At 38.1% G+C, this 11,738-nt stretch overlaps 1 protein-coding gene and 1 long non-coding RNA gene across 2 annotated transcripts in view; one reads left to right on the top strand and one right to left on the bottom strand.

The window, feature by feature from the left end:
• LOC138165903 (uncharacterized) overlaps positions 1–7,944 on the top strand; it is an 11,404-nt gene extending 3,460 nt beyond the window's left edge. The window contains exon 2 of the long non-coding RNA XR_011169487.1: positions 7,714–7,944. This is a non-coding gene — a long non-coding RNA (uncharacterized lncRNA). The remainder of the gene's footprint in view (positions 1–7,713) is intronic.
• The window catches only part of MICAL3 (microtubule associated monooxygenase, calponin and LIM domain containing 3), a 246,450-nt gene that overhangs the window by 100,030 nt on the left and 134,682 nt on the right, over positions 1–11,738 (bottom strand). The window contains exons 24-25 of the mRNA XM_069094298.1: positions 8,204–8,292; positions 6,837–6,924 (exon numbers count right to left, since the gene is read on the bottom strand). Coding sequence (XP_068950399.1) covers positions 6,837–6,924; positions 8,204–8,292 — 177 coding nt within the window. The remainder of the gene's footprint in view (positions 1–6,836; positions 6,925–8,203; positions 8,293–11,738) is intronic.

Below are 11,738 nucleotides of genomic sequence, written 5' to 3'. Positions count from 1 at the left end.
TGTGTGTGTGTGTGTGTGTGTGTGTGTGGGATCAAGAGCAGCCATTTTGGCATAAGGAGAAAAGAACATTAAAATAGCGAAGGAAGATGACAAAATACAGAGATGGTTCAGAGTTTACCACAAGCACAGCAGAGGCAAACACCAAATAAAGCCACAGCATTTATCTACTTTTATTTCATATGTACCAATATAATGCAGTCTTAGCAACAGTGGAATGGAGGGGTGAGAAAGGTAGGAAATATATATATATATACACACTCACTTTAAAGATTTCCAAACACAAGACCTATATGGAAGCCCTGATTCACTGACCTAGTCTTTTCAAATATAGAAACTCTGGGTTGATTAATGACAGTTTTAGTTTGAGACTTAGGGAAGGAAACCTTATAAGGAGATAAAATAAACAAAAGAGAACCTACAAGGAAGCAAAGAAAAGATGGACAGCTTTCATCATAGCACGCAGTGTTTAATATATTGGCTTTCTTGAAATAGAAAGTTATCTATGTATTCTGAATCCTCTCCTTCATTCTGCTGTGCACATGATTTTTTTTCTTATTTTATATTTAAGTTTATAATATGTTTCTTTTTCTTTTCTTATTATGTATTTAAGTTTTAGTATGTCTAAAATAAAAAAGAAATTAAAAAACAATGGAACAAAAAAAGAGATAAATACATATTTCAATGCTAACTATTAAATCACTATAGAGGCAGTAAGTATAACATAATGTGACCCTGAACAAGATACAATCTTTTCTCTACTCTGGGCAACTTTCTAAAAACAAAAGTTTCTTAACAGTCACTAATAATCTGCAATGGTAGATGGAATTTTCTCACCAGGAATTCCCTTCACTGATGATATTCATAGGTGTGAACCCCCGCTCCCAAAAAATAAAATAAAAGGCTACCAACACTTAGTTGCTCAAATGCTCTAATCACCAAAGGACTGCAATGGACTCCAGAAAATATGCCATCATTTCTAAGCCCTTTGTACTTTTGAATTCTTATACTACAATTTAAAATAGAGAGATGAAAAAAGATAAAAAAATTAAAATAGAGGTGGAACCCTGAAAAATAAACTTGGCTTTCTGTTTTTGATATAAACTGAGTCCATTAGAGAGTTTAATCTGTTACATTTTAGGGTACCCAAATGATTATTATTTTTATTCATAGTGCTCACGGACTAGAACCTAACTAACCATACAGCCTTTCTAGCTTAGTTCTCAAGAATTCTATGTATGGAAATGCCCTTGAGTCTTTCATTGATTTTGCTGCTTAGATAATTTTTTAGAACTGCTAAGTCTAGAGTTTCCCTAATTTGAGAGGATTTCTTTTTTTTATCCACTAACCTTTATTAAAAAAAGTATAAGAAACAGCTTTAGAAACTGGCGGATGATGTCACCAGCAAGACGGTGGGGTTATCGTTGTTCAGTCATGTCTGACTCTTTGTGACCACAATTGGCATTTTCTTGGCAAAGACAGTGAAATGGTTTGCCATTTCCTTCTCCAGCTCATTTGACAGATGAGGAAACTGAAGCAAACAGTGACTTGCCCAGGATCACATGGCTAATAAGTGTCTGAGACCAGATTTGAACTCAGGTTTTCTTGACTCTAGGCCCAGTGCTCTATCTACTATGTACCTACTAGCCCAGATGGTGGGGTATTTGTCCTTAAATATTACTTAAGAATGTAACATAGAGCTTGCTAGAGATGAAATACCTTCTGTGGTCTGGAATATTTCCAGCTGGAAATATTCTTCTCTCTCTAGAGTTTCCTATAGGTAGTAACACTGAGGTGGGACACTCCATACCTTCACAACCGAGGAGGCTAAAGACATTCCACTTTAGAGGAGGAGGGATCTATAGTCATTGTAAGAGAGAGAGGACAAAGAATATGGAGGGAAACCAGAGACATGTGACTGAGAATATAAGAGAGAGGCTAAAAGACCTAAGGGTTATAAGATAAGACATAAAATAAAAATTCAGCTCATAAGCAGATGAACCAATAGAGAGGCTCATAAGGACAGAAAGAAGGAGTTAAACCTTAAAGAGACCAAAATACTATGATGAGAGAAATGAAGCAAAACTCCTTGACTAAAAATAGTTCTGTTGTCCTCCCCAAAGATGATGGAACAAAGAAACTCCAGAATGTTTCTAAAAGAAAATAAACTTTCAAAAGAAGAAATTTGGAATGAAATTAGATCAGAAATTCTTAATCTGGAATTAAAGTATACAGATTATAGAGGACACAACACATGATAGAGAATTTCTTTAAACAAGTTCAGGCTCTGAAAGAGGGAATAAAAGATTTAGAAAACAAAATATGGAAGTAGAAGAAAATTAGAAGAGAAAGAAAAGGCAATGATATTTGTAAAAGAAAAAAAAAGTCAGCCCAGAATTCTATGCAACCTAAAGTAAATGATCTTGAAGATATAACAGATATAGCTTAAGGATTACAGATCCCCTAGGAGACTATGTCAAGTCAAAAAACCTGAATATCACACTGCAGGAAAACAAGAAAACTGTTCAAAATTTTTAAACATAGAACATGAAGCAACAATTGATTGAATCCATAGATTACTGCCAGAGGAGAAGAAAAAAGCCATGTTTGAAACTTTAAGGCATAAAGTAGTTAAATCTCGAAATTTCAATAGCAAACTACACATGCAGTCAGGAGAAAGACATTCAAATGTGAAGGAATACCAATTTGAATAACCTAGAATTACTCTGCAGTCATGGTAAACTGGAGAAAATGGTACAGTATATTCCAAAAAGTGAAGAACCTTAAGCTGCAACCCCAAATGACACATTTAACAAAGTAGAGCCTAATCAATGAAAAAAGGTGAGCCTTCAAGAGAGGCAAGAAGCATTCCTACAAAAAAAAACCAAAAACAAAATACTAGAAGAATATTTGACTAGCAAGCTCCTCAAACGAAACACAAGAAAGTTTAAGTACAATTATAAGAAAAGACTAATTAAAATCAATTGTTTTATTTATAGGCAACTATTTAAAAAGAAAAGAAACTCAAAGGATAAAAAGAATCTAAGGATCTAAAAATTTATATGAAACAAAGAAACAGGAGAAGGAAAGGTAGAGGAATTAGATATCATACATTAATCTTAAATTAGATTATTATTGCTCTGTTTGTATCGCCAGTGTTTAGCACAAGGCTTTAACATAAAAAGAACTTAACAAATGCTTTTTCATTCACTCATAGACAAAACTGTGTGCTTTACAAGAAGCAAACGAACCTCTTTCATGGGAAAGATAACCACTATTGGAATGTAGGAAAAAAGGGAGAAAGAAGATAAAAAGACTGAGGGGAAACAGTACTCAGTCCATAGACGAATATAAAGGGACCATCTGCAAATTCTTAAATATTTGGGCTACGAGAGAATAGGATAAAAAGAAGCTAAGAAGGATTACCCTGAAAGGGCAAAGGAACATGCTCCTTTGAGCAACATGTACATCTGAAATAAGGGAGGGGCATAGTTGTATTCAGAGAAAAGGACCTAATATTTTGTTTGGGGAGAATTTGCACATTAAGAAACTATCTTCTCTGGAAAAGTGTTGCCCCTCAGGATTGTGATCCACCCAAGAAAAGGGTAAGTCTGAGTCCCCAAAGGTAGCCAGCATCCCAAGGTAGGGAGGACAAGAACCAGAGATAGGCTAATTTGGCTTTATGAGTAGAGAATGATGCTAAGGAGAGGGTGTAGGATAAGGCCTCAAAATCTGGAACAGTGTTTCAATTCAATGTTGCTTTCTTCATAAACTGATATCTAAGTGAGCCAAGGATGGGTAAAATCTAAAAATGCAATAATTTTGCATAGAAATGGCACAGAATCCTATTTGGTACTCCAAATGTTCTACCCTTCCACAGAGGGAATAAAGAAATAATAAGTAAGGGTATAGTTCATGAACTGGAGACTAGAATTCAGAATAAATTAGAAAGGAAGAATAATAACGAGATCCTAACAAAGGAAAAGTTCTTCTGAAAGGGCACAGCAAAAGAATGTTACTTAACCTAAGAGGTTCAAGAGGAAAGGGTGGCAGAAGGTTAGATTTTGAAGCATAAGCAGGGCAAAAGAAGGTCATAGGAGGAGAAACACAAATAAATAAAAATAAATTATAATTTAAGTAGTCAGAGAATTTGAGAAAGGGTAGGCAAAAGTAAGTAAAACAGCATCAAAGTAGTGTAAGCAAATCTAATTACTCAGATAAAGTAGGAAGGTAATGTAACTCAATACCAAAAAAAGAAAATGCAAACCTAACAATTGAAATTTCAAATGTGAACGGAATAAAGAAGCCAATAAAATGGAAGAGTGGCAGAATGGACAAAACAACTTGATGCATATAAGAAACACATCTAGAAACCAGACATGCAAAATGCAAATAATAATAGGTATGGTTATTCTGACTACTATTATCATATAAAAAACTGGAGCAAATATATCACATTGATTCAAAAAAGAGTTGTAATCATGTTATCAAACAAAACAAAAAACTTAAAATTTATAATTTCAAGAGAGATAATCAGAGAAATGTCATAGACAGGGAAATGAAAAAAAATCAAGCATGTATGTTTGAACAAAATGACAAAGCATTTAAATTCCAAAAAAGGAAAGTTAATTGAACTGCAAAAAGGCAGAAAACAACAAAAATAACTGTAGGAGACTTAATGTTCTTCTCTCAGGGCTAGTCAAATCTAATCAGAGTTTAAACAAAGGAGATCATAGGACTGAACCAGTGAAAGCTGTCAGATCTAATGACTTAAGGTGTCTTCTTCTGAATGGAAACATTAAAGAAAATATATATATTTTAGCACCACATAGTACCTCTAAAAAATGGGTAATTCCTAAGGCAGTGGTCTCCAAAGTAGGGTGTGTGAAGAGATCCCATTGGGGTGCCAAAAGATTAGAACTTCTATTTCTCTTTTATTTAAAAAAATAAGAAATTGAGTTTTACCAATATTTACTAAAATATCCTTTACAGACCACAATGCAGTAGAAACAGTAATATATGGAACACAAGTAAAAGATAAAGGCCTAAAAGAAGAATTAAACTGCTGCAAAACTGAAAATTACGATTTTCTCAACAAGTGGACAAAAATAGAAATGAAAATCAAATGGGCAAAATGGAAATACATTATGATATGGTCAAGGAATGACCTGAATTTAAAAGTGAATTCAATTCTTTTCAAAGACATCCTTGTGAGTTTAGTGCCTCCGTATTTTTTCATTGATATAAAACAGTCCTCTCTTCTGGAAGCCTCTTATACTGACCACTACATGTGATTAGAAGTTAACTTTCTTACTTAGTCAAATGGATATTCAAGGACCCAAAGAAAAAAGATTATTTGAAGATTCCTTCCTAGTTTTTCTGCCATGGAAATACTACCTTTCTTGATATCTCATAAATGTCAACTGTGGAGAGTTATCAGCATTCTATTAGAGAAGAGGGCATCAAGGACTGTTAAGAGTTAAACATGATTACTGGATTACTCTATAAAATGTTGGTCTCACAGGGATAGTAAGTGAAAACCTTCCCTAGATTTATAGAATGGGAAGATTAAAAAGCCAAGATTAGGGCATGATTCAATATGCCAGTAACCTACCCCTGCCATTCTTGCCCAGCCCACAGCCAGGAGCACATGCTGGTTTCCATAGAGTGTTTTGTACAGGCTTTGAGGTACAGGGAGGAGTCGTCTCTGTGAACATGCTGTTTGAAGCCTGTGAGTGGGGAGCTGCAGAGAGGGACAAGTCTTTTCTGTTTTCACTCTGTCACCTTCATTACCATAGTCCAGAACATTTGCTAATATCACACTCTTTAGTTTTAAAATATGATTTTCTGGTAAAAATCTAAAGCCCTTTTGAGCCCACTTTGAAAACCATGTATTCTTAAATGGCTTCCTGGAAGATATTTTTTCAAAAAGAGGGATATAAGCAATTAAATCTCTTATATGCAAACATAATCACAGTCTTAATCCATACAACAGAAAACAATTTTAAGAATAAAACCATTACGTTTTCAATAATAGGTTATTTATCCAAAGGACAAACTTCCTTCCTCTGCCCATTTTACATCCATTTGGGTCACCCTTGCTATACCATCCCTCAGCACTAGTTAAGATAAATAATAATGACAGTGGCACTGACAGGCATGCTGATGTTGTTAGGGATGGTCAATGAAAGACTCTCCAAAATTAAGGTAAGTAGTACAATTGACCACCAAGGTAGACAGGAATTGGGTGTATTTTTTTTTTAACAGTTAGGAACCAAATACAGCATCAGCATCTTATCCAGACAATTAATGAAAGGATGAGGACAAATCTCTAGAATTTAAGTGAAAGCAAAAAATTCCAGATTGTGAGGCTTCTCAATTCCAAAATAATATGCCAATAAAGTCCAAAATGGCCAGCCATAGAAAGACTTTGTACCTCCAGATTTCTCACCTGGGGTCAATGACATAAGAAATTTGTCTTGTAATTCTCTGTATGCCTGGAGGAGATCTGCACAATTTCCCTGATGAGATGGATGGAGTCAGACCCCAGAGCCATTTTAGCAGCAATTTCTAATAGCTCTCCAAATGGCTTCTCTATGGGCTAGCAGCCTGCCAGTGAAATTCCCCCACAATCTGTATGAGTAATATGTATAGTACATAGAGAAAGGGGACTGCAAAAGCAAGCAGCTGACACATGAAAAAGGAGTCCAAAGGGTTTTGGGCTACCTGGTGCCCAAGCGAGGAAATGGTGCTTTGGAGTCGATGGCTCATCCCCTTGGCCTTGTCATAGAGGCCAAGAGAGTACTGCACCACCCAGCCAAACAAGGAAGCGAGGCTACCTGGAGTCCTCTCCACTGAGCTGGTGGTAGAATCGGATCGTCCAGTTCTGTCTGTTGTGGCGCCGTCCTGCAGGGGCCCTTTAGTCTCCTAGGAAAGGAAAAAAAGGTAAGAAAGTCAGTAGGTGACAGTTTTAGATTCCACAAAGGAACAAATTTCAGATGAGATCCAGCCCACAAGTACAGCAGAGCCTGGAAAGTTGGCTTACCTTTAACTATCCCACCAATCTTTGGTGGTACTACATGCCACTGGTGTGGGATTTCTCCACACCTGATAATAATACACATGCCCTACTCAGATTCTCACCAGATAAGATATTTTATGATTTGGGCCAGATTCATCTTGGAAGTAACCAGGAGTCAAATTCTAGCCTCATCTAAGCTTTCCCTCTAGCTTCTCTCCATTAATAAAGATGACAGCCAGCAGCACCACATCTTAGAGCTGCATATTGCTTGAGAGTTTACAAATACCTTTCCTCAACATAGCCCTATGAAATAAACAGTGTATCCAAGTTTTATTTCCATTCTACAAGCAAGAAAATTGAGGTTTAGAGAGATTTAAATACCTTGTCCAAGACCATACAAGTAGGGATGGGAGAGCCAGGAAATGAACCCAGATCTTTTCTGACTCATGCTATGGCATCTATTTCAGTAGCAAAATCTATTTTATAAACAAAACTGAGGGAAAATAAGGGGGCCAGCTGGTGTTGCAAAAAAAAAAAAAAAGCCCCAAACAACAAAACCTCAAAACACAAAAAAACCATCACCCCAAAATAGTAGGTCTCAGCAAGCTACTGATACCCTAAATGAGTTGGAATAAGGATGGTGAAAAGGAATAGCAAAAAATATTTAACTTTTGTCTCTTCTCCACCCATCTCAGGGTTAGCCAAAGAGGAGCTGTGAGACCTTCTCAAATGTGACTCCAATGCCATTCCTAATGAGAACCTCATCCTACCAGAAGTGGAGAAGAAACTGTACTAAGCAGCATGAATCCTATTTTATATCACATTAAAAAAAAGCAGGAAAGACTGGCATACCCATCTAATCTCCAAACCTTGTCTATGTAGTGGGACTTAAAGAACCCAAATAAAGCACAGAATCTGATTCCCCTCTTGAAATACTATTTTTCAACTTTCTTTAACTCATCTTGGGTCCCTTTGATAGGGACTGTTTCTACTAGGTTTTCCTGAAGTTCCTGTCCTTCCTTAAAAGTTGCATGTGATTTTACAAACAACTATTCAACCAGCTCTACAATATTCCATAAGCTATTACTTTGTTCTAATACCTAGCTTCACTTCACCCCCAAATGGTACTCAATGGTTCTCTTCTTCCTACCTCCCAATACCCAATGAAGTAAAATTAGATGTTACCTTCCCAGACAGAGAAGCCACTGCTGGTCTCTTCCTTTGTGCATATCCAGAAAGTCGATAACAGTAGTGAGGTTTACAGTAGAATTTACCTGTGGGCAGTATGAGATAAGGAAAGAAGTAAATGAAATTGTTACTAACTTGAAATCTGTACAACTCTTTTTCCAGACAATTCTGCTTCTCATTTATTGTGCATGCCCACTTGGCTCCTTAGCCTTCCTCCAGGACAACATATCTAAGCCAAAGGAGACAATCGACCCCTATAAGCTGATTTGAGCTAGTCTCTCCCTTTTTGCCTGAAGCTGGGGCCCATTTCATTTGGCATCTGAAAGTCACTGAACCAAACCCCAATCAGTTCCCAGAGCAGAGATGCGAGGCTTGCCTGGCATCATCTACGAACAAAGCAGTAGTGTATAAAGAACAAAGATTGGATCACATGGAAAGCTGGAAGTTGCATTTCTGGGGAAAGCAGTAATGAATGTAACTAGAAGGGTGGGGGATGGAGACTGAGGGTGTGCGGTAGTGCTAAGCATGAATGCTGAAAGGGGTCATTTTCAGAGAAACTAATAGTGCCTGGGGCACCTCAAAAAGTGAGAAGGTGAATTTTCTGAAACAGTTTAGTGCTTCATTAGGGTTCTGCCCTTTGGCCTCTTCGGGGGCAGCAGTTATAGGATCTCCTTAAAGGTCCAACAGCCCTACAACTTCAACACTCTTAGAAACAGTCCCTGAAAAAGGTATGGTAAACTGGGTAGCTTTCCTTAAAAAATATTTTCTTCTCAAAGCCAAAATGAGATAACCTAAAAAATGGGGAGAAACAAAAATGGACTGGAATGCCTAATTTTTTTTTTTTGGTCTGTCTCCTTTTACCCTTCACCTGTTTACCTGCTCCATTCCTTCTTTTCCTTCAGAGATTTCCCTTTCATTGACCCCAAACAGGCCTACTGGGAGGGAGGGGGGCATACTTTATAGCAGCTTTACAGTTAGGTTTAAAAAGTATTCATGCCCATAGAATATTTTCCCAGCTCACAAATTTTCCACTAGTTCCTGCCAGCTTAACTGGTGTCAAAGAGATGATGCATCTGTTGTCAGGGACCATTAGTAGTTTAAAAGAATAACAATCTTATAGCTTGTAATTTTTGGTTGTAAATATTTTACTTGGTCATACTAGGACTTCTTCTAAGTTCTGGGCCTCTGCTTATTTGGTTTGACTATGTTAGGAGGAAACATGGTTTCTTCTACTTTCAGTTTGGCCACCAGCCTCCCTAATGATGTGGAGTAAGTCACTTGACTTTGAAGGTTTGTTAATGTTCCCAGAACAGTGGGAGGCATGGAAAAAACATATTGGACGATTATGAAATTGTACAGTTGCTATTTCTCTCTACTGAACTAATTGGCTCTATTTAACTTTTAAGCATTTATTAAGAGCTTGCTATGCACAAAGAATTGTTCTAGGTACTGGAGATACAAAGGCAAAAACAAAACAGTCCCTACCTTCGAGGACCTTACTTTCTACCAGAGGGACAGCCTGCCCGTAGGCGAATAAATACAAGGAAATTTGGGTGAAGAGAGCATTAATAACTAGGGGGCTCAGAAGGTGTACCTCTGAACACCCAGTACCTCAGCTGAGCCTTAAAGAAAACTAGGGATGCCAAGATTCTAGGGTATAATCTCATACCTCTAAGCATAAGTCAATAAACTGTATTTTGTCAATACATAGGTCAAAAAGGAAAAAGGGCATGAGCAGTAATTGTCATAATTCTATCACCTTGCCCATTCATATAATGCCCATCTCTAAAGACTTCAAATACCAGAGCTAAGCAAAAATACTAGAGGGGGCAAAGTGAAGCTATAAAAGGGGCCAAGAGTCTTGCAACAACCCTACTTTGCAGAGTCACTGAGATTACATTAAAAGAAAAAAAAAATCATGTAGTTTTTGCTAGGAATTCTAGGAATACTAACAATAATTCAACCCCAAAGAATTTGCCCTCTTTTGAATGTGCCCATCAACCTGACGGGGTCTTTTTTGGGTAATAATCTTTTAATTGCATGTTCTTCCCCTGTATCTCCAATCTCCAGAGGCACCCCTGTCAGCCATGCTCCCTTCAAACTTGGCTCTACCCATGACTCCCAGGAGGGCTTTTCTGCCTTGCCCCCATTATGACACCTTCCCACCCACCCACCTTACTCTGTTATTCAGTTACTTTTTATGTAGTATTTCCATGCATGACTCTTATGTCTAACCTGTTTGGCCTGAACTGCTCTCTTGACCTCCAGTTCATCTCTGACTGCCTGTTAGTCACCTTGAACAGCTCAAAACAGATGTCCTGAAGATAGGCATGCTGAGTTCAAGCTATCTTCAACGTGCCTAAAACTGAACTCATCATCTTCTCTCCACCTCAACTTTATCTTCCAAACTTCACCAGTATTGCTGGGTACCACCCTCAATTGTCCCAGTTACCATTCTTGCAACCTAGATGTCATCTGACTCCCTCTCACATCTAATATCCAATCAGCTGCAAGTCCTGTTTTTTCTACCTTTGTAACATCACCTGTATAAGTCCCCTTTTCTCTTCTGACTCTGCATCTGCTCTGGAGTAAGTCTTCATTACCTTGGTAGAAGATACTTATTAGTGTCTTCACTAGCAGAATGCTTGGACTACTGCGATAGCCTGCTGGGGGGTCTGCCTGCCTTGAGTCTCTCCCCACTCCAATCTATCTTTCATTCAAGCTACTTATGTCAAAGGTCCTCCTAAAGCACAGGTCTGACCATATCATCCTGGCCCTGAACCTCCAATAAACTCCATCCGGTGAGGATAAAAGATAAAAGTCTTCCGTACGGCTTTCCAAGCCCTACATAACTTAGACCCTTCCACCTTCCCAGTCTTCTTACACCTTATTCCTCTCCACACACTCTGTGGCACTCAGGTGTGACAAATTCTGTTTCTGACGGCTGTTGCCCATGCCTAGATCTCTTCCTCCTTCCCCTGCCCTCCTCCAAGCTTCAGCTAGTCACACCTTCTGTAAGAAGCCTTTCCCAGTCATCTCAGTCTCGTGCTCTCCCTCCCAGACTACCCGCGATGTTACCCTGTGCGTATCTTGTTTGCGGAGTTCCTAACAGTAAGACTTTTTTTTTCTATCACCAACACTTAACACGATACTTAATAAATACTAGTTAACTGACTGTTGTAGGTTATTCAAGGCCTCCTATGAGCCAAGTACTGTGATAAATGCTGGGGATACAAATACAGAAAAGACAGCCTCTACCCTCAAGGAACTTACAATCTGATGAACAGACCTAGGGGCGAGTCTGCAGACCTTCCCTGCTTTGAAAGTAAACTCTGACCCCTGATAGGCAGAATGTAATCACATGGATTCTGGGATGGGGGGAATTGACTGAAGGGAAGCAGAAACCACAGGAAGCTGCTCAGAGCTAGCCAGAAAGAACATCATGCGATACTGAGAGAAGACACTCATTAAGGCAATAGAGAGGTTTGTGAGTAAATACTGATCTTGTATTGGTTTGTGGGAAGGCTGAAAG

Source organism: Petaurus breviceps, unplaced genomic scaffold (genome assembly GCF_028583685.1).
Source record: "Petaurus breviceps papuanus isolate PSGF00001 unplaced genomic scaffold, PetGlider_PUasm1.0 216, whole genome shotgun sequence".
In the NCBI taxonomy this organism is placed as follows: domain Eukaryota; kingdom Metazoa; phylum Chordata; class Mammalia; order Diprotodontia; family Petauridae; genus Petaurus; species Petaurus breviceps.
This window is presented reverse-complemented; position numbering and strand designations above follow the sequence as displayed.